Raw genomic sequence first — 24,362 nt, 5'->3', positions numbered from 1 at the left:
GAACTTGGCACGGAAATATAGCCTTCCTCAAGTACCGTACTGCAAATCAAAGCTGTGTGACAAAGTATTCAGAGACACATCTGTCTCACTCGTGCACATGACTGCGGTGGCAGAGAGTCTCGCCACCTTCCACTTCAAGCTGCGTCGCCCCAATTGGAGGGAGGGTTGCCGGGAAAAAAACAAAAAAACAAAAAAACGCAAATCAAGATCGAAGAACAGACCGTCCTGAGCTCCGACAACAGCTGATCCTCACCCTCATCTGCACTGACACTGCAAGAAAAAAAAAAAACAAAAAACAACTGAATATACAGCAACGCGAGCAGAGGCCTGTCCGTCCTACATGTGCGCTACCGACATCTTTCTTTTCCCGCTGCGTGCTCTACTGGGTCTGCCACCCCTCGCCTCGCCGCACCAATTTCCCAGAGTGCCGAGCTGCCAAAAAGCAGGATATGAGGAAATGTCAGATATTATCCCCTGACAGCCTTACGTAACTCCTGAGCGTGTGTCGGGGGGTAATCCTCTTAGGGAGGAGGAGGAGGAGGGTTGCCTTAATAGGAAACAAAACACGGTTTTGTCTCCTCTGTCCCCTGCTTTTAATAATCAAAATGGAGTTTGCACAAAGGGGGGCCACCTCGCCGGGAGTAATCCACGCTGGAGGACAGGCCCGCGCTCTCTAATCTATCATTATTTGTATGTTCAGACCTGACCAGATAGCGATCTGCCTGCGTTGTGCAAACAGATGTGTTGGGGCATTAAAAGTGCATGTGCGGGGCCGTCCGGCACAATGTAGGCCCCGGTGACTTTGTCCGACTCTGCAGCGTTGTTTTTTTTCCTGGTAAAAGCGCGTTGCCACAGATAACGGAGCGATGAGGGTGGATGTAAAGCCGTTATCTGCACTGAGAGGGAGAGCAAGCGGCTCGGCCTTGAGTGTGCGAGCGGGTCTTGTTTGTATTGTGAGGGCTGAAGGATGTCTAACGCGAAGCGTCGACACATTTTCCCGGCTTTCGTCTCCTCGGCGGCGCGCGGAATGAAAACGATGTAACTCATTCAACATATATTCAAAAAGAATAATCATATGGTTTCTATGACACTGTGTTTTCATGAGAGACTCGTCAATATCTATGTAAGAGGCTGCTGCTGCTGCTGAAGCGTAACACAGCACTCTGCCGCCCTCTGCTGGTGTGAAGGAGAAGTACAGGTACAGTACAGGCTGAGGTCAGGTCTCTGGTATCTTAACACACAAACACTGCAATCTACACCCGGGTGGATAAAAGCTATCACAGTGGTTTAAGGCCTGAAATGTTAAAGGTGAGCTTTTCCGCCAACAAAATAATAAAGTAAATCAAAGCTTCAGCATTGTCCCACAGAACTTTCAGCCAGAGAAGTGGCTTAGAATCAGCATGTGGGGCAAAATGTTTCTGGAGCGTCACAGCCAAACGGCGTCGCATCGTTCACCGAAACACAACCGAAGCAGACCAGAGGACCTGTTTAAAAAAAAAAAAAAAACCTGTTGTCTACACCCTCGACGTGAGATTCCTGAGACAACCTGAGTCATTTCATTTATCTTTTTGTTTCTTAGTTTTGTTTGTCCTACATTTTAAAACAAGTCCCCATCTACTTCAGCTGTTTAGGAGCATGAACCGACGCTGTTTTGCTGCAAAATGTTTTGTGGACCGCGAAACTTCAGCCGACTTTCCATCGGCACGGGGTTAGCGACAAATACTTAGACAGTTTTCTTTTTTGGAGGAACTCTATTCTTTAATGAAACACATTTTTATTTTTGGTTTCTGGTCAGACTTTTTTTCAGGGTCTTTCCCCGGAACGTGATCAAAAAGGCACCTGAAATCAGCGAATATTTTCTGTATTTTCAGGATAAAGAAAATATCGGTCTGGAAAAATCATGAAAAAGTTCTTGTCATCAGAATACAATAAAATCATTAGAATGAAACATATCAAAATCCCTTAACTATGTGGCACAAAATTGAAAACATCTGGTCCTTCTAACCAGAATTCAGTACAGATATTATCTAATATTCCCTGGACTGGTTGTGTCATTACGTACGCTGCAGTGTGGCGTGCTGTGAGAGATCACCTGGTAATCCTCAGGTTAGATTCCTGCCCGGACCTCCTGCTGTCAACCTCACTCTCTCTCTCTCTCTCTCTCTCTCTCCAGCTGTCACTGTGGAGATAAAGCTGAAATATCCCCCAAAATAATCTTCTATAAAGTATATTGGATTGCTCCTCTTGACTGCATTTTACATTATTAGTGCCGTGGTTTCGTCTCTGTGTCACACAACCGGCTGTAAAACGCACTTTGTGTGTATGCAAACAGTTTTTCAAATATTTTCTAGTATTTTTACAAGAGGTTTCCTGGAAAGAACCATGTAATCAGCATGTTTGTATGTTGTCTTTTTTGGGGTGTTTTTCTTGTGTTTTTTGTCCACCCTTTTCCCAAATTACTAGATAGATAGATAGATAGATAGATAGATAGATAGATAGATAGATAGATAGATAGATGCATGGTTGCACAGGCACATTTATTATATATTGCGCAAATTATATACACTGTTACTGTTTGTAGTATGTTTATCTTTGTTCTTATACTTTTATTATATTTTCCATTCAAATTGTTATTTTATTCTTCTGATATCTCTTCATTAATGTCTCAGTTTCCCTCTGTACTGCTGTGTTACCTGCAAATATCTCCCAAGGGGGATCAATACAGGAACATCTTATCTTAAATCAGATTCATGAATTGGAGTTATACCAAATGAACTATATTTTTTTTTACTTTTTTTTTTCTTTCATTGGGCTTCTTTGTTGGCTGGCCAGCCCTCTGTATATCTGTAGGGGGTGTTAGGGTTGTCCCTAAGTAGCAACCGCCTCGCAACCTTGTTTCAGGATTCTGAGGAAAAACACACACATCGAGTCAAAGTCAAAACGTTTCTTGACAATAAATTATGTTTATTACAGCAGTTGTTCATCTAGATTCAAATGGAAAGCATTTTTTATTTATTTTTTTTTGCCCGCCACAGCTCGGATAGAATGGATCCCTACGCTGCTTTTTTGTCTCTTGATTGGTGGGATTGCTGGGCAACAGCTGCAATCCCATCTGAAGTCAGAGTCGATCGTCCTCATTCTTCCTTATTCCACTTTTGAGAACATTCACTTTGTATATTTCATACCTTCTGAAATGTAATCTTTTTTTCATTTATCCCCCATTCCCCCATGAACGGGCCAGAATGTGCAGAGTTAGAGTGGGTTATGTCATGCTCAGAGGGGTTAAACCGCTCGATTCGTCTCAAGAAATTCTCTTTAACGTCCTCTTTTTCAACATGTTTTCATTCAAACAACGTATCTTCTTATTGCATCTTCTCTTGTTTTTGCACCGTGAGACTCAAAGCGACAGGGGAGCCACCCAACTGACCCGGGTGTTAACCGAGAGCAGACATTTAAGGACCAAAACAGAGAGGAGGACTTTTATCGCGCTGATTTCCCAAACTTTTGACACCGTGAACATATCTTACACCAACTACTCCTCTCTCTCTGCAGGTGACAGGAGCTACGATCTATCACTCATTCAGCATTCAGACTCGCTGTAGCTTCATCACAGACAAACACGCAAACGGAAACGCTTTGAACTGCGACTGCTGTCTCGGCTCCTTTCATCGCACCCTGACTCTCGTGAATCTCTAGTAAGCGACCATTATTCGGGCCCAGGAGTCCCTCGGGAGTCATGGGGGGAACTCATGAATGTAAACATATACGTCCAGACTGCATTTACACTATAGAGGAGAGACGTGCTCGTGCTTAAATGCGTAAAAAAAACCCAAAACAACTGAGTGTCGTTTTTGGTGGAACTGCTGCCACGCGTTGTATCTCACAGACGGCTTTAAGGCAGCAACACCGGCGTTAGTGACGACAATGACACAGACACACACTCAACTCACCGAGGCCACTTTTGTAGGATTTACATAGACTTACATTTGTTTTCCCTGTGACGCTAACCATGACCACTACATGCCCAACCCCCAAAAATCAGTTTGTCCCCAATTGTGGACATGGCTTTTGTCCCAATTGCACCAGACGTCCTAAATTACCTTGAGTCGGAAATAAGTTCCCTGACGTTGCCTGAATAACGTTTTCGACACATTCCCAAATGGACAAGTGCACTCACAGCTGACCATGGACGGGTGGTAGTTCTGTCTATACTACTCTCTGGTGTCTACATGGAGGACACGTTCCACACATACACAACTGACCTTATGCTGCGTTCCAGTCAAAGTTGGACAGAGGTTTAAAATTCTCAAAGTTTTCACGAAACCCACTACGCAATCGAATCTGTGTGGAGTTCCTTGCATTAATGAACGAAAAAAGTGGAAAAACACTGCATGAGGTTAACAGGCGCAATTGTACTGTTTCATTTTTCGGCCCTTGTATATCTGGAAACGTGTCTAAATATGCCACTGGCTGGCCTAATACAAATAATCTTGTCTATAAATGCATCCTACAGCCTTCCCTTGGGTGCTGCCACTGTTGCGTGATGTCAGACAGCTGCTTCCTCATGAATTCTGGGTAGATGGACTGGTGAGTTTACAAGTAGCAAGTCTGATTTTGGGACTCGCAGGCCGTACATTTCATTCTTCGCTCTGAGTTGTCTGGAACGCAGCATTAGATCTCAGCTGAAAGGCCCTCAGCCCAACCAAGACACCTCGAATCCATCTTCATACATTCAACTTACACTTATAAATCTCATTTCAGCACCTATAATATATAATTTGCATCCTCGATCCCCTTCATACTATTCAAGCTATTAATACTCCTTCAGTGGCTCCTTCGTGTAACGTTAAGCCAGCAGTGCAGTTTGGCTCCCAGCCATCCATCCAGGGATGTTTTTGCGCTCCCATCTGCACATGAAGCGATACGGTTCAGCTACCAGCTTTTCAAGCAATGCAGTTTAGCGCCCAGTTATACATCAAGCGATACAGCTCAGCTTTTTTTTCCGCAGCCAGCAATCCCACCGCAATTTCTGAAGAAATTGCATTCTCTAGTTTTTTTTATTGCACTATGTTTCTAGCAGAGCACACGGCCTGACATTCATTTTAAATACCTTTATTTACAATAAAGCAAAATGTGAGCTCCTCAAACAAGGAGAAATGTAAACAGGGTTTGTCATTCAGTAAGCCTGGAAGAGTTACTTCTCTTGTTTAAAACAAGAAATCTGTAAAAGTTTAGTCTTGCTTGAAATCTACATTCAGGATCTGAAGACATACGCTGTTGTGAGTCCAAAGTGGTAGAAACTAACTGAAAGGAAAAAAAGAAAAACAAAGTAGCAAAACCCCGCTGCCAAATGTTCGAGAGGACGTCAGTTTACGCAAACACGTGGGCTTCTGCGGTCACCGAGGGGCCCTGCTGGATGCAGTTCACCAACTGTCCACTAAGAGGTGCTGGTCTGACGTGGCAAGAGGAAGGTATGAGGGTCCAGTATCATGCAGGAAACCCAGTGCTCCTCTCCTCCCTCCACTGTGCAGTGACAAGCGAACACCAGCTGATACCCTGGGGGGGAGAAGAGAAACTGCATGGTCACGCCTGTCGACACCAGGAAACACACCGGGTTACACGTTAAATATTATAATTTCTAGTTCTATAAACTTGATGTCTGGAGGTACCAGCTCTTTATTCATTTTCCAATGAATTACTGAAGCTGCACCTGTGAGGAGTTCCCGCTCTCGCATGGCACATAATGCAGTTTACAATGCCCACAGTAGCAAATCAGCACCTGAGAGGCCAAGTACAGTTTGAAAGGAATGGCTCCTTGATTTTGTCATAGCTAGTTAGCCCATTAAGCTTAACGTCACCTCCGTGAAATGGTTATAAACATCATATCATCGTAAATATACACTTGAGGCTAATGCTACATTTACAAGGTTAACAAAGTCGATGAGCCATGTAGACCTGCTGCAGCAAATAAGCTGCACTGTTAAAAGCAACCTTATGTAACCTTTTTATCTTAAATTATGCTTCAGAATCATTATGACTGTTTTTTGTAGTTAGAGCCTCAATTTCAACTGTTACAGACCTGGGATTTGTATTAATGACAGCGGCGTCGCTCTTACAAACTGTGGGTGGCGCCAAATTGCACAAAATGCCAAATTCTACATAATGTTGCTTCAGTGTTTTGCGGTAGGTAAACGGAGGAAACATTTATGAAGTCTGGCTGTTCCAAACTAAAATAAGCCTGTTTGACTGCACAGCTTACATTTTCATGTTTTCATAAGTGGTATGACTTAGTTTTTAATGTTGCGGAAGAAAAGGCCCTGAGTGAGGGCTATTCGAGGTGTGGCGGAGGTGGTGGAGTATAACAATTTAACAAGAAATAGCACTACAGAGATGCTAACGTTAGCCTTAGCTCAGACAGCATTGAGGACTAATTTCCACACATTAGGGAAATAGTGAAGAGCACATACATTGGTTGTGAACTGGGCTATCTTTGACTCCAATAACTAACCTTAATAATAATGATAGACTCATGCTGCTGATTACAGCTAACATCAGAGCAGATGAACACACCACTGAAGCCATTCCTTTGAATTTTTATTCAATTCTTTGAAAAGGCCACAAAAACAAAACACCGCCCACACTTTTCAGATGGAACGTATAGCCCTTAGTGTGTCAGGCGAGGGGGCTTAGCGAACAGTAAATTCCTTTGTGGTAACAGGATAAATAAAAGCCCACGCAAGTCATGGACAGAGCTGAATCACTCTGTGTGCGCAAACTGTTTTACCAGTCGGTGCGTTCAGGGCCATTCCTTGTGATGGGCCCTGTCCTTCTTCTTCTTCTTCTCGTTTCTCTCCTTCTGCAGCCTCTCCAGCTCGGCCTCGTACATCATCTCCTGGATCAGGTATTTCTCCCGCCGCATCCTGTCCCGCAGGTCCTTGGGAAGGTCGGGGATCAGGTACGCGATCAGGGTCTTGATGGCGAAGACCATGTGCTGCGAAACACAGAGTGCGTTGTCACAAATGCCGGAGCTGCTCCCCTGCATTCAAACAGCCTAAATACGGAGTCGTATTCTGAGCTGCGTCCTCAACGCGATAATATGGAAAATCCCAAATCCCTAATGGACAGTATAGCAGAGCTGCGTGAGATGTTATTAGCTTTATAATGGTGCAACTGTTTTCTGCCAGGATTAATACGACAGAGAATGAGGAGAAACTAATACCATAATGTTGCGTTTTAAAATGACACTAACAACAGCATATAATCGCGTCTGGCATGGAGAGGAAGAACAGGATGACACTGATAGTGAGTACTGGTGAATTCCATCTGAACCGGGAAGTCAGAATTTAGGAGTTCCCCGTCTGCAGTTTCCACTGGAACGCCCTCTGTAGTTGGATTTTCCAGTTCTGGATGTTGTAAGCACTTCACCAACCCCGACCTCAAAATCCAAAATGACTGCAGAATATACTGTTACTGTATACTGTTGATTAGCACTTCTGTTTTATCTGTGGCTTTCTAAATCAGTTGTACACACAGTGCTAAAAAACCTAAATAATGTGTCTCCACCGACAGGCAGCATGAATTTAAAATAAACGATTTGAGCCTGCAGTGGGTTCAAGCATGACTGACTTCTAAGAACTTCAATTAATCTGATTTAAGAAGCAAAATTCCCAAATTAAAGCTCAGTTTGTTCCTTCCACTAATTCTTTAAACCATCAAGGGGTTGAACAGTTCTGCCAGATTAGGGAGAAATTAATCAATCAAGCTAAATGGATCTGGTGTATGAAAGTACTGACGGGGAAAATAAACAACGTCACGAGAGCTCTTTATTCGCTGAGAAACAAATTAGAGCAACACGTTGTGGCGGACGCAGGGGGGCGCTCAGTGGTGGAGATGGCGAGGTAGAAAAAGATTTGAGAAAACCATATCAAGGCCCCTCGTTCTTCGCCCAGCCCCCGCTGTCTGCTGTGGCTTGTCAGAGATCAGAAAACACACTGACCTCGAACACGATGATGAACGCGAGCCGGGCTGCCAGGACGTGCCAGAACTGCAGAGTGTACGAGTACGGCTCGGCGGAGTCCGGAGGCTCCCTGTAGTCACGGTACCTGGTGAGACGGACAGATGATCAGAGGTCGCCACAGAGCAGCTCTAACGATGGCTGCTCGTGTCAGTGAGACAACAACTGGAGCAAGAATACATCAACCCTGAGTTAAACACCAGAACTGTTGCTCACTAAGAGCCTGTGCATTGGCGATTCGTTAATAAAATGATGGATCAACATGCACAAAACAGGTTATGCTATCCATCCTGGGGTAGCACAACTGCTTGCAGCGAAGTCTTAATAAACTGAATATGCCTGTGTGTGTTGGTTCAAAGGATGCTCAGGAATACATTAATCGTGGCTCGATCACAGAAAAACCATGTGATGACATATTGCAGAATAATATTAGCATTTTTGTCCTTGACACACACACACGCACACTAACCTGCAATACTTCACAGCTTCTCCGATCAGCTCGGAGCCAGTGGTCCTGGGCTGTGATCTCTTCTCAAAGTCATTCACCTGGAACACCGAGAGGCTGGCGTTGACGTAACCCATCATGCACCTGAGCAACATGTAAGAAATTATTTCATTTAAAGTGGAAACAGAGTAACACCACCACACAAAGTGAGCCAAATAGAAAAGCACGCTAAAACAAACTGTCTGATGATCGCTCACCCCTCCCCTGCTCGGCCTTGACCCGCGCAGGGTCCGTACTTGTAGGCGTAAACAAGGCGAGGGATGAAGTCTGACGTCACGGCGATGACGAAGGCGTTGGTGATGACAGACAAGATGCCGATGCCCTCCAGGATGCCATACCAGATCCCTAAATACAATCGCGGCTTGAATTATACCTGAAAGCATCGTAAATCCGCAAGACAAAAGGTGAGCGAGCCACCCTCACTTACCGATGTCTTTGGCTTGCGAAGGCAGTGGTCGTCGCCACTGCGTGACAAACTTGTAGGCGTCTAGACGAATCTCAATGATGTTGTTGAGCAGCGCCAAGAGAGGCGCCAGAGGGAACGCTGCCACAAAGATGGTGGTGAAGCCGAACTGTAAAACTGAAACAAACACAAAACCGTCTTTAGGTCCCATAGCTCCTGTGGATGTTCATCGGGGCTAACAAGTTAGCATACAGTTGTGTGTGTATATATATATACAACCAGCAGATATGGAGACATTATCATTTATTTAGTCATTTTCCTGCACACCAAATGAAAGTAAGTCCCATACTCCTTTTAAATATCCTTTTTCATTAGCAGCTTAATGAGCTACTAGTCGCTAACTGCGTCTGCCTGCTGTTTGCTAATGGGCCGGTAGTAAACAGCAGAATTATCTGAGTGTTTTCATTACTAAGACAGCTGCCTGCTGTGTCTAGAACAGCTCTGATGATAGCACTGAGAGGAGACCAAAACAGTAGAGTTGCAAGCTGGGAACACCAAAACAATGAGCTGAAAGATGCTAAAATACTGCATAATAGAGTGATAATGCTCTGAAGGTAAATAATGCTGATTTCCTTCCATTGTTAAAGGACTAGTTCCACCAAAAATGACAATTCTGTCATTATCTGCTCACTCCCATGCAGAAAGAAGGTCCGGTAAGGTTTCGCAGTCCACAAATCCTTTCTGGGGCAAAACACTGTTGCAGCATTCTCCTAAACAACTTAACTAGATGTTACTTGTTTTAAAACATGTAAAACAACCAAAATTTAAAACTTAAAAATGGCTCTTTACAGCTCGTCTGGTGTAATCCAAGTCTCCAGGAGGGCCGAGATTGCAAATTGATTCGAAAAATGAATGATTTACACCATTTTCTTCACTGTAGCTGCTGAGCTAAAAGTGTTAGCGAGCCACAGCTGTGGTCTTTCCGGGTCATGTAGCAAGAGTCTGAGAGTCACTGGTAAGAAACACATCTATGTACTGAAGCGTCAAGGACAAGAACAAACTATCTCTTTATATACTGGCACTTCAAAAAAAAAAAAAAAAGCTGCACTGGGTAGATACCAATCAAACACAGAAAATGTTACGTTCTTGTAAATCCCAGCGCAAACCATTTCTGACGGGTATGCGCTAACACTTTCAGCTTAGCAGCAACAGTGAAGAAAGAAAAGGGGTGTAAACAACATCTTTTCATATCAATTTGGGATTTCTGGGCTTCCTGAGACTTGGATTATGCCTGACGATATTTATTTGCACATAATTTAAAACAAGTCCCCAGATACTTCAGCTGCTTTAGAGGTTGTTTCAACACCGCTTTGCTGTGAATCTCCGGAGATGTCTGGTAAACTAAGAAACTTCAACCGACTCTCCGTCAGCATGAGGGCGAGCAGATGATGACTGAATTTTCATTTATGAGCAAGCTCTTAACATACGAATATTGTCTTTGCACAGCTCAGTCACAAATGTAAATGAAGACCCATTTCTGCATTTTCTAGTGTGCCTCCTCCCCATGTTAAAATGCTGATTGGACATGAGTCGATTGGACAGCGGGGGGAGCTACAACAAACATGTGAGCACGTGGACGGGCTCCAAGCCAAAAATTCAATCCAAAACAAAATCTGTGTCGCGGTTATATAACGTGCGCTGCAGCTGCCGGGTCACCAAATGTAACATTTTTATTGGATTGTTCAAAAAATTGTATTAAAGCAGATTAAAGTGTGCAGTGCATCTGGGATGACAAAGATTAAAGGCTGCGGCACTAACGTGGGCTGGGTTTGAATCGTTGGAGCTACGTGTGCTGCTTTAACATGTTAAATATGGCACGTCAGACGCAACATACTCATTTCTAAGTATTCATCAAAGAGTCCATAGGCATTCATTGGCTGTAGGTTGTAATCTCGCTCCCACTGAGGGAAGCCGGCCTTGGCTTTCTGACCGTGCTCCCTCCTCAGCCTCCGCCGGGTCCACCAGTTCTGGATCAGCCTGGCGAAAGTACAGAAAAGTTATTGGGTCTAATTTCAGACTCAGACAGTACAGTCATCTGGTATTGCATCTGACTGAGGATATTCATCATCTTTGACAGACGTGTTTTAAAAATACGTCATTGTTTATCATCTGCAGCTTCGAACCACCATCTTTGCACGTCTGACATTTATAAAAACAAAAACCGACTGACGGGTAGCCGAGCTCCATGAAGTTGTTCCAGGTCTGTTTTAGCACCATGATGATCCCCATCTGCATGCAGAGGTCGATGAGACAGCCACTGGGATGGCACTGCAGCGACAGGGAGCGGGGGAGAGACAGAGACAGGGGGTCAAATCAATCTTTCAAAATGTAAGCAAACACCGGACGCATCGTGTGCTGCCCCACGAGGACTCACCATTGCCCTGTCGGGTTTCGTAAGCATCACTCACGGCGACTTACTTTTCGGCTCTGTGCACACACATTACTCTGGCTGGTTAGGGCTCTAATCAGGCAGAAGCCGGGTTGAGCTGTGTTGTCACGTAATCGATGTACCATGAGAATGATGACAGAATAAATCGACTACACGGATAAACTCAGCAGAGTTCAGCCTGTACATGGTGACATGAGTCCTGAGAATAGGCCCAAACAGGCAACATAAGTGAAAATATAAGGGGATCTATGGGTGTGTGTCATTGGCCGACGATGGTTGGCCGTCTACCAATGTCTGGACGGTCACTAAGTGGCAGTGGCCCTATTTTTTGCAGTGTGTCCTGCACCGTTGGCACTATTTCAGACCATTGGCTGATTGAAAAAGTATTTCCTCTTGTGCAGAACATACACGCCAGTTGGCCGTCGACTACAGCATCTGCAATTTGTTCAAAAGCAGTGTTTTCAGCCAAGGCATAGGCAACGTGATCTCACAGCCCTCCAATTCTCTGCCAAACTGTATACAGCACGTTATTTTTACCATTTTATACCAATACACTGTCTGATATTTAAAATGTATTCTGGTATTGTACTGTTGTCATAATATACTAGTAGGTGTTAGTGTTTCTTGGCACAGATTTAGAGTTTAAATTTGTTTTACAATCATGGGTTGGACACTTTGGCAGCTACAGTTTAACCCTGGGAGACTGAAGTTTTGTCTAATGTGTGTGAGAGAAGGTGTGTGTTTGTTTCAATGCAAAAAGGCTAAAAGAAGGCGTAGCAATGGGAAGGAATTATCATAAAAAGGTTAAAAAGAGTCCATGAGTCATGAGCCAAAGGACAGCTGACTAACTGTGTATGCCCACTTATCACCCACCTGCAATGCAGTGCTGAGTTCCGTCCGCAGACAGCTTAACAACCATTCACACCTGGGCTCACCTAGCCTCAGCAACCCACATGAAGGCCGGTTGGATCAACAACCCACAAGCGGCCCTAACGACTCTGAAACTCAGAGCTCTCACACGTCTCTAACGACTCTGTAAGGACACTCCCACACAGGGTTTAAAAGCCTGCAACTCCTCTCCAGTTAGTTAGAACTGAAGAAGTCTCTGGGAAGAGAGGTGAAACTGAAACACGTCCAGTTGCAGTTGATGATAGAGCACTTAGAATTAGCATGACCTGGATGACTGAGAACCTTCATCAACCTGTATATGCCCATTGACTGACAGAGACAGTGGGAGTCGCCAGTAACAAAAAGGTCAATAACTTCTAAATAGATTAACACACACACACACACACACAAACACACACCATTTGCCAGGTCCCCTTTTATAACTCATGAACCAGTTTTCGGAGACAACATGTGGGAGGTATCGTCGGACTAATGGGATGTCAGTTTGCCCCACCCCTATGCTATAACCACGCCCCTTCCATACGTCCAAACACCATGCACTCTTTCATGCACTAGAAACAAGGGACGTTTCAAGTGACAACGTTTTATTTATCCAGCAGTTTGCTGGTTTGCAAAGCTGTGTCCATATTATGGCAACCTGCATCTTTCTATCCACGAGGCTGAAATTTGCCACGGAGGTCAAGTGTTTGTGAGGTTGTGTGCAACGGCTTAAGCAACTTTACCCTTATTTCTTTCTGAGCTCTAATCCCTCCCCTTCAACATTATCACATAAGCTAATAAAGTATACAGCCTAGGGTACATTAAATGGCCACAAAAGGCTGACTGAGGCTGCGCTTGTTCTGCACATGTCACATTATAGAGATTTTTTTTTCCATTTCCATTTAAGCAGCCGTGGGAACGAGTGGGAGCACATTAGCTCAGCACCTAAAAGCGCCTGCTCAGGCTCTTTTTCTCCCCTTAGACCACTTCAGTGTGTGTTGTTTCCCCGCATCTGCCAGCTGGGGGTTAAACGCCTGCTGGTGGGCATACAATGATAGCTTAGCGTCCAATTTAGAAAAATACTTAGATCCATAATGCTTTGCCTTTATTCTCCCATGGGAGAGCAGAGTAATGACTCACTTCTTCCAGTTTCCAGCGATTGATGAGGCGGAGATATGCACCGGGCCGGCCTGTAAATCTGTCAACAAGGGGGGAAAAAAACTACGTCAGGTGGCAGCTTTGATTATATTCAGCATCAGCAGACCTTGCAGTGGTCATCAAGATGTCTAACATATTGACGTTTAGTCATATTATACTGACAAACCAAAAGCTCCCGTTGGAAAAATCGATATACACTGTGGCGACAGGTAAAACACTCTGAACGCTGCACATATATCTTCAAATGTGTCTGTCAAAAGTCGGGGTCACATCATTTCTCTCACGGTACAGCTTTTCAGTTACATTCGTCTTGACAAAAGCCAGGACTCCGACCAAAATCAGTGATGCATTGATTCATCGGCCAGTAATTGCCTTGTTGACTGCTATCAGCTTATCGGCAAGTACGATGACGTTCATCAATAGCAGCGTCTGGTTTGTAATCCATTGTGTCGCATCAATACTGCGCTGTCACATTAATGAGCTACTCGTTACAGCCCTGCCACCAGTTTGTAAAGCTATGCTGGTACTGAAAACACTTAGTATAGAGTATAAGTCTAAGTAAAAAAAAATGAATATTTTTTTTATGTGAAAGAAGGTTATAATATACGTTGTTTCATACATTTATAAACTCAAATGTGTGCTCCTTAATGATAATACACAATTATTTCATCATCAATTTTTTTCCTACTGGCACAAAAGGGAGAGTAAATAACAACAATAAAAAAAAATCATCCGCTTCAACATCAGCTATCTGCCAAACTGTTATTCCAAATGATCTGTGGCAGCATCAGCCCAATCGACGTTTCACAATCGGAGCATCCCAGCCGGAAACAAAGCTATATAACACACATCACCCCTCTACTAAAGCCTCAGCCAAGGCTGATGTAACCTGTAGAATAGATGTTTTAATATAAACACTCAGGCAATCTTTGAGATTAAAGATCAAATAGTTGCCATCACGATAATGTTCCAGAATTGCGAAATTTTGTCCAAAGTTGTGAAATCCTCTCCCAGAGCTTCGTGGACTGCTGTGCAGTGTTTTTACATCTGGGAAACCTTCAAATTTAAGGATCTGGTGCTCAAACAGGACGTCCTGGATCGCCTTATGTTGTTTCACATGAAACAACACTTCCCCGGCACAGCTGTTGTTTTTACTAAAGATGTTTTTAGTCTGAACACCTGTCAGATTTAGTTTATACATCCTTTTAAACAACCTCTCTCTAGAGCTGAGATTCTGCTATTCTATTCTGTTATCTTTTGGTAATGTTACTCTTAAATTCATTTGTTTTTCTCTTTTCTATTTTTGTTTGTTTTTTCTGTCTTAATCTCCCCTGTCTTTTTATTTTATTTTACATATTATTATTACTATATTACTAAAATCAACATTGTACTCAAAATTTTGACCAAAGCTGAGCTCGATATCTATATAGCGACACCATTGTAAGGATGACTTTTGGTACTTAAATAAAATATTTTATCAAAATAAAATATCAACACAATGAGATTTTTTTTTATTTTATCAATAATGTGGATAAACAAATAAGTTGGCAAAGCCACGTTTTAGGACAAGTGGAACAGTCTGGTGAGTTCAGAAAATGACATCATTTTACTGTAGTGCTGCCTTTAAAACCAGGAAAAGTCAACACTCGTGTCTTATCACGACATAGCGGTATCCAAACATAAACAACATGTAGTCTCATATCACAATAATGGTATTCTGTATATCACCTTTATTACAGGCTATGTTATTTTTACTGTCGCTGTATGTTAGTGGTTTTGCTGAAAACAAAAATGGACAAACTAAGTGCATGAATGCGTCACTTCTGCAGCGGCACATGCCCCACTTCGTTTCCTGTGACTTCCTCACCTTCCCAGGAAGAAGGCGATGTAGAAAGTTGAGCTGTTGAGATTGACGAACTGAAAGAGGAACATCTTGAGGGTGAAGCTGTTCTCCCACTCTGACTCTGTCCTCGGCTGCTCTGCGGTGGCACAGAGGGAAAAGGAGGAACACTGAGACACACTAACACACAGTGAGATCCAGATTCTGGAGTTCCTTCACAAAAGCATGCAGACATGATGCACTCTTAGTAAAGTGACAAAACAGCTTAACCACAAACAGCTTTAAAAATGTTAGATCTGCAATCAACTTACCTAAATTAGTGAGAAGAAGAGCAACTTTTTCATACAGCTAAAAAAAAAAATAAAAAAAAAAATACAGTGTTGGCCATTAGTTAGTTAGGCAAGAAGTTAAATTGATTGTAGATCTTTATTATCTCCTTTAAAAATCTGATGATCGCTCTTCATGCACCGCCTCATCTCTGCACCACTGTCGCCGATGGGCGGCAGGCACTCACCACGTTCAGCAGCATGATGACGCAGAAGTTGATGCAGACCGCTGTCCCCGTGGTCGCCACCTGAGAGTTGTTCCGGATGAGAGCCCAGCCGAAGGCGGCGAAGGTGCTGACGGTGATCACGCGGTAGATGACGATGCCGAACACGGCGGCGATCACCACCAGGATCTGTGACGTCACGGCGACACGCAAAAATACATTTAGTCCATCCACAAATTAACTTTACAATGCTCTTACAACGTAAAAAAAAAAAGATGCTTTGCAATATGCATAAAAAGAGAATATAGTCATTCACATAGAATAAAAGAGTTGGATACAAATGTACTGTCCGTGCATACCGACTCCTATACCGAAAAAAATAAAGCGAATGATGTGCGGCTAATAAAAGGCATATGTAGAAGTATAATTTAAATCTACAATAATGAAACATGGTGGCAAGACTTTACATTTAAATAAATGCTGTAAATGAAGACAGAGTACATGAGAAGGTGAATGTGGTGCTAGTTCGCTTATTTTCCCTACAGACCCACCATGAAGAAGATCCCAGACGTTGAGACGACGAGGCGGCTGTATTTGTCGGTGAAGGCCTGGTAAGGCTCGGGCTTCCCAGATATGGGGTTCATCCTCTCCTTCTTGGAGTATTTGGCCTCGAACTGGGGGCGTATTTCCTCCTGAAAGAGAGAGGACGAGAAATGTGAGTAAACTCTACCAGTTAATGTGAAATGCTTCCAATGGATTTTCTATATACACAGACAATGTGAAAGAGATCATGTATTCTATTTGCAGCGGTGTCGAAATGCAATGTACAAGAGAAGGACTAAGACCCGAAGCCAGCGCTACAACTTTAAATTATGACATGAAATACAGCACATACAGTAAGTTAGCATGTACTCTATTCTATATCCTGCCTTACCAATCAAGTACAGCTTAGTCGGTTTTCTTACATGGGCATAGGCGGAGTGAATTTCCCCTTTCTGCGAAAATAAAAACCTACAAAGTACTATAGAGACAATATGTTGGGATCGAAACTTCCATAATGACACTTTACATGACAGTGGAGTTTCAATAAGTTCTTGCCCTTTTCATCTAGCAGTGTTACATGTTTTCATACCTTATTACCCTTTTCTGCTAGTAAGGGCTTTCTTAAAGCAAACCATGAAAAAATAACACTCTACTAAGACCTAACTAGCTAGTTTCTGTTCTCTGTGCGAGAGTGACCACACAAAAAAAATAAGCCATAAATACTACACTGCAGAGGGGACACTGAACTCACCAGCTAGTTTTTATACTTTATGAAATAATGTCACATTCTCTGTTCATCTTTACTTTATTCATGTGACAATGTATTATATAATGTCTGATGTGTATAATTCAAACTGAACACTGTGGGAGTCCGTGCATTTATAAACATTCTTCGTCTCGTTGGCTCCACTTCATGCACAGATATGAATGCTCATTTTTGGTGACATGTCTTTTGGGGGTTTAGCATCAGGCTAAGCATTGACATTGTTGTGACACCACTTTCTTAATACCACCCACCGCTTCCATTGTGCAGTTAGCCACAGCTATATCTGGAAGCTTTTGATGAGAGGAGTCGAAGAGTTTATTATCCGTCTTGTCTCCGTTCTGCACAAAGCAGACTGAGACTCTGAGTCATTTCACGCCCACCAACAGCAGCCTTTCAAAGGGCACATTTACCAGTTTGACTGACTAACAGACGAGGGCTGGAGATTGATACGCAAGACAGGCAAGAACATTCGGAGCCCACAAAAGAGTCTGATAAAACCGAATGGTAACATGACGACTGTGGAGGGGTCTGAGTTTGAGAGCGCTTCCATTGTGCAAGTGTTAAAATTGTACATTTTCAGCGAGTCACAGCTCAGACAGAGGCAGGCTCCCCTGGTGCAGGCACTCAGTAAAACATTTCCCACTTTTTTAAATGTAAGCCTGCGGACTGGCATGGACCTCAAAAAAGCAGCAGTAGGCGAACAATTCTCAAAGGCAGAGCTGCTGCGAAAGCTGAAATTTGGCCATTTTTTGGCTTGAAATCTCTCCTGGGTGAAGCCAAAGAGCAACGAGCGAGGTAATCCAATCAGGAACCCTCTCGAAATAGACACGTTAATGGCAGCAACTTTGTATATTCACTCACGACCTTCATTCTATCTGAAAGGGAGCAGATTAGAAGTACTTCACCTCCTCCTCCTCCCAGTCGATGAGGTCCCAGTCGTATGCAAGGACAGCTCTGCGTCTTTTCCAGAACTCCAGGAAGACTGTCGCTGGAATACATGAACACAATGGTGTCAGGTGCTTTATATGACCATCTCTGTCAGTGTAAAATGGTAAAACCAGTTTTAATCACAATGTGTTTGGAGGTGCTGCTCATAAAGTCTGATATAGCCTTCAGGGTACAACACTCAGCTCACAGTACTACCGGGAGCCAAATATTCTATTTTTCCTTGCATAAGTTTACTTTATCAGACCTTTGAAACACTAATTTCACATTCACGCTGCTTCCCTGTTGTTTAAAAGATTTCTTTGGCCACTTGGGGACAGTGGAACGAGATGTGAATTGACATATTATCTTACAGAGTTGTTATGCGGAACACAAACAAACAGCTGCCTGGAGGAATATTACTATTCCTTTGGAGTTGTGTTTCTGATGGACAGAATTAAATCCAAGTTTCCTCTTAGCTCCTCTTACTTATTCTGGCCTTTTTTATGCATGTGTATTTTTATTCATTTATCTCCACCAGCCCCTGAGGAAACATTTTGCATGTTTAGTAGCCAATGGCGTTCTCTGTCTGCCTGCCATTTGGTAGTGGGCAGGTAGTGCACGGTGTGTTTGAGCTTGTTTGTTGATCACCGCCTGTTGCTGGAAATGGTGTCGATGACAGCAATGAGTAATGAGCACGATCCAGTATTTTTTGTCCCCTTCAGATTTGGATCCATTTAAAGATGCTTTTATTATTTGGATTTATTCATTTTTTTATTCAAGTGAAATCTTTTGTACTGTTTTTCCTTTAAGCCCACCACTTGTTTTGTTTCAGCAACCACTGGAACTAAAGGAGCTACCCGAATTATTACACGCGCCAAGAAATATGAGCTCACAACTGATGCTTTGTTGTGTCGTGAGCTCATTTCAAAATCCTCGGCGTCTGAAGTGTAACTAGCAGTGCTCCGAGTTATATCGGCAATCTGTGGATGTTGTTGCTAGATCCTGACTTGTGACCAAAGGTGACAGGACCTTTAGATCAGACAGGCCACTTTTTTTAAAATCCCTTCTTAAAACTTTACTTTATATAGGAAAGTGTTTAAAGATATTTAAAATGTCGCTGGGTTTTTATCATCCCACTCATGCCATAGTGTTATTTTTTTTTTTTTTACTTATTTTACCATCCAGTGTTTTTCATGTTTTTATGTTGTTGTTTTTTTGCTGGTTTGGCTCTTCATATGCTATGTTTTCATTTTGCGTGTCTTTTAAAGATTGGTGTTACATAAATGAAGTATTTAATGATGGTTATACTCTGCAGTGCATCATAGGTAACAAAGAGTAGTGTGGTATTGCCTTATGTTAAACTACATACTTTTGTTGCGTTAATTTATTTTACTTAATACGACAAAGCCAAACAGAGCTTTACTGTCAGTGTCGATATCAATCGATTTACACCTACATTTTCATCTAAATTGGACATTTTAGGGACAAAAGGTCAAATCATCTTCAAACTAATTCATGCTAACATGTTGTTATCACACTGGTTATTCTCCTCTAGCTAATTTGGTTGTTTAAGGAATGATGTGTTGAAACTCAATAGATTGATCTTGAATAAGAGAGTGCTCTTATTTTGAAAAACAGGACACATGAGTAGAGAGCTGTAACCATGATTGGTGTTATTATGATGATACAGTGCTGATGATGTGACTGCAGTTACATAATGTAGGTGTGTCAGAAAAACTCCCAGCAAGCACTGGGGCGATAAATCCATGGACGTAAATCTAAATTGTTTGTTTGTGTTCCTGAAATGTTATGGGTGTCATTTAGCTCCACATTGGGCTTAACAATGCCTTCACAAAATGGCTCCATAATCAAGTCTCAAGAAGCTCTGAGATCCCAAATTGATTTGGAAAGACATTTATTTATTTATTTATTTTTACACCTTTTTCAAAGCCATAAACCTCACTGTAGCTGCTAAGCTTTAGCATTAGCATGCAGCTTGTCTCCATTGACTGTCTAAAGACTTTTTAAATTAAAAAAAATGGCTGCAAACAGTAATTGTTTTTTTTTCAGTTGTTTTATTAAATTGTTGTTTGTTTGTTTCTTTTTGCTGTGAAGCTCCAAAAAATGTTTCATGGACGAGGAAACTTCATCTGACTTTGCATCAGCTTGGAGACGGCTAGATAATGACTGATATTAATTTTTTGAGTGAGCTGTTCCTTTAATCAGAATAATGTAATTATCCATGTGTGAAGAAGGGCGGCTCATTATCACCCCATGTGATTGGCTCAATCCTGAATGACCCACTTGTCTGATGTTAAGATGATCAAACTGTGCCGACATTGTTCCACTGCAAAGTGACAAAAGAGTGTCTTCTGTGTTTACGCTGCATAATGACAGTCACTCTCATTACCTCATGGAGAGGTTGCTCTCAGACACAGTGCTCGGGCACTGAGCGTGGAACAAAGTCCTGTGGATAGCTTACTTATTGGGCATGTTCACCAGCCTCTGCACTGACCGCCGAAGCGCCATTCACACTGATCACAAGCTTTTATCGTGAGAGTTCCAAACAAATTCTAGTTGGTTTGTTTCCTCTTTCACGTCCACATTCCTATTGAATGTTTTTTTCGAATGTCAAGGCTCAGCTGTCTGAGAAGGGCTCGGCTTCCCATGTGAAGCCGGCAGGGGAGCACACTTCTGAGGATCCTTAATGAAGGGATTTGAGCCGATTCTCTGCTGAAGTTGAACCCAGAAATATATTCATTTGGACAGCAGCAGCAACAGCAACTTCCAACACGGACAGGCAGTGACTGTAAGGTCAGTACAGTATTTCTATTAGACTTCTCTCAAACAGGATGATAGGATCAGGATCAACTGTAACATTTCGGAGTACGTGCAGACATAGACTGGTCTTTGGCATTGTGAGCAGCTGTGAAAACAATTCACTCTTCCACTTTGCTCTTCACAGAGGAACATTCTCACCAGGATCCCGGTGCTCTATACCAAACGTTCAGATCAATTTGGCATGTTTTTGGTCAGATTTATTAGTTTGTGTGACAGATTCCATACGACTCATGTCTTCTGTGTTTTTATAAGCATGGATATAGCTTGTTTATTTGTCTCAGCTGTATTTAATGCAGCCATACAGTTTTCATGATTTGTCTCATGCTTTATGAAAAAAACATTTTCATACCACTGTCGTCGTTGAAACTACTTCTGTACTTTTTGCTTGAACTTCAACTTTATATTACACTTCTAAACGCTAACGCAAACATAGATCCTTTCAACCTTGCATTCAGTAGGCTGATGACTAAGGTCCAAGACGTTGTACTGTGTTGTTGTTAGTTTGTAGACAAGATAAGAGGTAGACCTTGTGAACCTACAATAAACATCTGAAAGCACAGTGACACTATTAAATGGTGTTTACCTCATCTTTGTAAAAATATTGTAATACCTGTAACATTTTTCTATTTTTCTGATACAAACATCAAATGCATGATTTCTGTTACTTTAAAGTTATGAAGGTCACTGAATTGTGCCGCACTCACACAATGTCTGGAAACCTGTCAGTACAAGAATTTTTTTTTAAAAGTTACGCAGAGCTCAATATTAAAGGTGCACTATGCGAGATGTGGCCACCTGTTTAACTAACACCCCAAATAAACAGGAGGCAACAAATCAACAGAGTAACTGCTAACTGCTGCTAACTGTCGCTGTAGTTAGCTCTTTAGCTTGGTTAGCTGTGTAGCTAGTGGTCCGGACTGGGAGCGTGGAGCACCATGGGGGAGTTGTGTTTACACAACTAGCACAGGAGCTTTGCAACAAGATGGGCCAAAGCTAGCTGGTTAGCATGCGAAGTTCAATAGTTATCTCTGCAACACATTGCATATATGATATAACTCAATTAATTCATATTACTAAAAATGGTACAAAGTGCATCTTTAAATCATACATAACAGCTATGAATACATTTAATGTTTTTAACCCTTTTCACGTGGCTTTGCTTTTCAACATTAGTGATGGGATTCCTCCAGAACCAAAACCAGACTCTGGGCTCCTCTCAGCCTGAGGTCACCCACTTGGAGTCGACGCCGCAGCTATCATCAGCTGGTACTGTAAAATCTCCAATGAAATACTGATTCCTAGATTGTCAAAATGGTGTGATTTCTTAGTTAAACAAAGATTTTAGCTTATACAAGTAATTCCTTAAAGGAAAAGGTCACCAAGATAAGAAAATTGAATCACTACCTGCTTCATGCCCATGGGAACTTGTGAATTTTTGCAGTCACAGCAAAACAGAGTTGCAACATTTTCATTAATAACTTACATAGATGGGGACAACAAAAATAAAAAATAACAATAAAGAAATATAAGATGGCTCCACACAGCTGGCTCCATATAGCTTAATCCAAGTCGCTCGAAGACCCAAGATCCCAAATTGATTTTAAAAGACGCTATTTAAACATTTTTTTAGGATCAAATCGTAGCTGCTAATGTCAGAGACTTAGGGGTCTAAAGCGGTTGCACATGCTTGACCGCCTGTTGAATGTAAAAAAAAACACCTTTTCAATCAGTTTGGAATCTCTTGGATAATACTGGATGAGCGGTATGGAGCCATTCTGAATTCCTTTTTGGTTGTTTTCATAAATTTTAAAACGAGTCCCCGGCTACCTCTGTTGTTCAGGAGAACGCTCCAGTCCTGTTTTTGCTGCGAAGCTCCAGAAATGTTTTGTGGACTGTGGTCATTTCACCTGAGTTTCAATCAGCATTTCGGGGTGGAGGAGATAATGGTTGAAATGATCCTTTCACTTCATTTGGCTTTACATTTCATTCACTCTTTACCACTGCCTTGACTTGATATCTGTCCCACTATACCTGCAAGTCACCAATTAAACATTCATGAGGGAGAAACTGATATGGTTTTCCACAGTGATGAGAACATTGTCTGAATATGTCTGAGTGTCTGAATTATTAACACACACTAATGCAACAGGGCATGCCCCGCTTTCTTTGATTTATGTACCTTAGATTCTCAGCTTTTGGTTACAAAACAACCACGATAAAGGTTTAAATGCCTGTTGGTGCTTGGATTCAGTTCCCTGTGGTAAAGTATTTTGTAGCAGAATGGCTACGTGCGCTTGAAGTTGAAATGCATGTGTCCTGGCAGTGTGTCACACCTCTGCACTGAGCTGCAAAACCACATCCAATCTTTCCCTCTGCTTCACCCTCAACAGTTAACGACACCATAATCGTGCTGGGCGTGTTGACCTTTGCCCTGCAGCTGTGTTTGGCTCTGTTCTTCATGCTGAGATTTCTGAGACTGGACAACAGAGTGCGAGAGGCTCTCAAACACCCAGATGTAGTTAAGAAACTCATTGGTGAGCATTTCGCATTCCAATTTTGAAGCACATTTTGTTCCAATATTAGTGTGATTGAACATAAGATGGCATCGAGACTTCGTATGAATTGTGAATTTTGGTTTTACAGCTGCCTCGATTTAAAATCGACCCTCCAGTCACCTTGTTAATTCTAAGTGTGCCAATAAGGATATTCAGTCAAGTAGTTTTTTTTACAGCGTACATTGTTTTTGATATATTTTACTCTCTTTTTGCATTCCTCAGCCTCATCCTGCCACCCTGACATGTATAAACAGGCCGGCTATCTGCCATGCAGTGCTGCTGCTGCTGCTCCATCCCCTGCTACGCCTGCAGCGGCCAAACAATACGAACCCATCAAAACCCCTCTGTTTGCACCTTCCATACCCTGGGACCTGGTTCAGAACTGACTTCTTGTGTCGACCAAAAGCAAATGGAAACGCGCAGGAAGACATGTATCAGATCTATATGCAACGCTGTAATGTGTAGTTTTTGACTGGAGCAATCATAGTTTTATTTTTTTGAGATTTTGAGATTTCTAATATTTTTGCATCATTTCAATGAAAAATAAATTGATATAATACATTTTTATAAGAACAATGGACCAAGTGTGTGTTATGTGACACGTGTAGGTCATCTTGATGAAAATACAGAGGATTATCACCCAAGTCAGCAAATACAGTCAGTCAGTCAGTTCTACATGTGCATTTTAGCGTCCTGTGCTTTCGCAGCCAGCCACCTCACCACCGCTCTCATCAGCTACACGTCAAGCTGCTTTCAATAAGAAAGCTCCTTTAAACCCCTTGTAAGCTACCTGCCTAGAACCACCGTTGTTGACTAGCAAGTGAACATGGCGGATTTAGCAGCTGAAAAGACATTCCCTCCAGCAGCTGGTGGAGACCAAAACAGAGCTAAATGAATTTTAGTGTGTTCTGTGTTTTTGTGTGTTTATGTTTGGTGCGTAAAGAGGCAACAATTCTTGCTAACACATTACTCATGGAGTGTTC

At 42.4% G+C, this 24,362-nt stretch overlaps 1 protein-coding gene across 1 annotated transcript in view; it reads right to left on the bottom strand.

Moving 5' to 3' along the window:
* Positions 1-3,015: 3,015 nt before the first annotated feature.
* The window catches only part of LOC119032288 (anoctamin-4-like), a 51,808-nt gene continuing 30,461 nt past the window's right edge, over positions 3,016-24,362 (bottom strand). The window contains exons 16-29 of the mRNA XM_037121272.1: positions 17,962-18,044; positions 16,299-16,439; positions 15,772-15,936; positions 15,569-15,605; positions 15,285-15,396; positions 13,400-13,457; positions 11,153-11,250; positions 10,817-10,959; positions 8,947-9,099; positions 8,717-8,864; positions 8,484-8,603; positions 7,997-8,102; positions 6,785-6,991; positions 3,016-5,556 (exon numbers count right to left, since the gene is read on the bottom strand). Of these exons, the coding sequence (XP_036977167.1) occupies positions 6,797-6,991; positions 7,997-8,102; positions 8,484-8,603; positions 8,717-8,864; positions 8,947-9,099; positions 10,817-10,959; positions 11,153-11,250; positions 13,400-13,457; positions 15,285-15,396; positions 15,569-15,605; positions 15,772-15,936; positions 16,299-16,439; positions 17,962-18,044 (1,559 nt within the window). The 3' untranslated portion in view covers positions 3,016-5,556; positions 6,785-6,796. The remainder of the gene's footprint in view (positions 5,557-6,784; positions 6,992-7,996; positions 8,103-8,483; positions 8,604-8,716; positions 8,865-8,946; positions 9,100-10,816; positions 10,960-11,152; positions 11,251-13,399; positions 13,458-15,284; positions 15,397-15,568; positions 15,606-15,771; positions 15,937-16,298; positions 16,440-17,961; positions 18,045-24,362) is intronic.

This window comes from Acanthopagrus latus, chromosome 14, assembly GCF_904848185.1.
Source record: "Acanthopagrus latus isolate v.2019 chromosome 14, fAcaLat1.1, whole genome shotgun sequence".
Classification (NCBI taxonomy): Eukaryota; Metazoa; Chordata; class Actinopteri; order Spariformes; family Sparidae; genus Acanthopagrus; species Acanthopagrus latus.
This window is presented reverse-complemented; position numbering and strand designations above follow the sequence as displayed.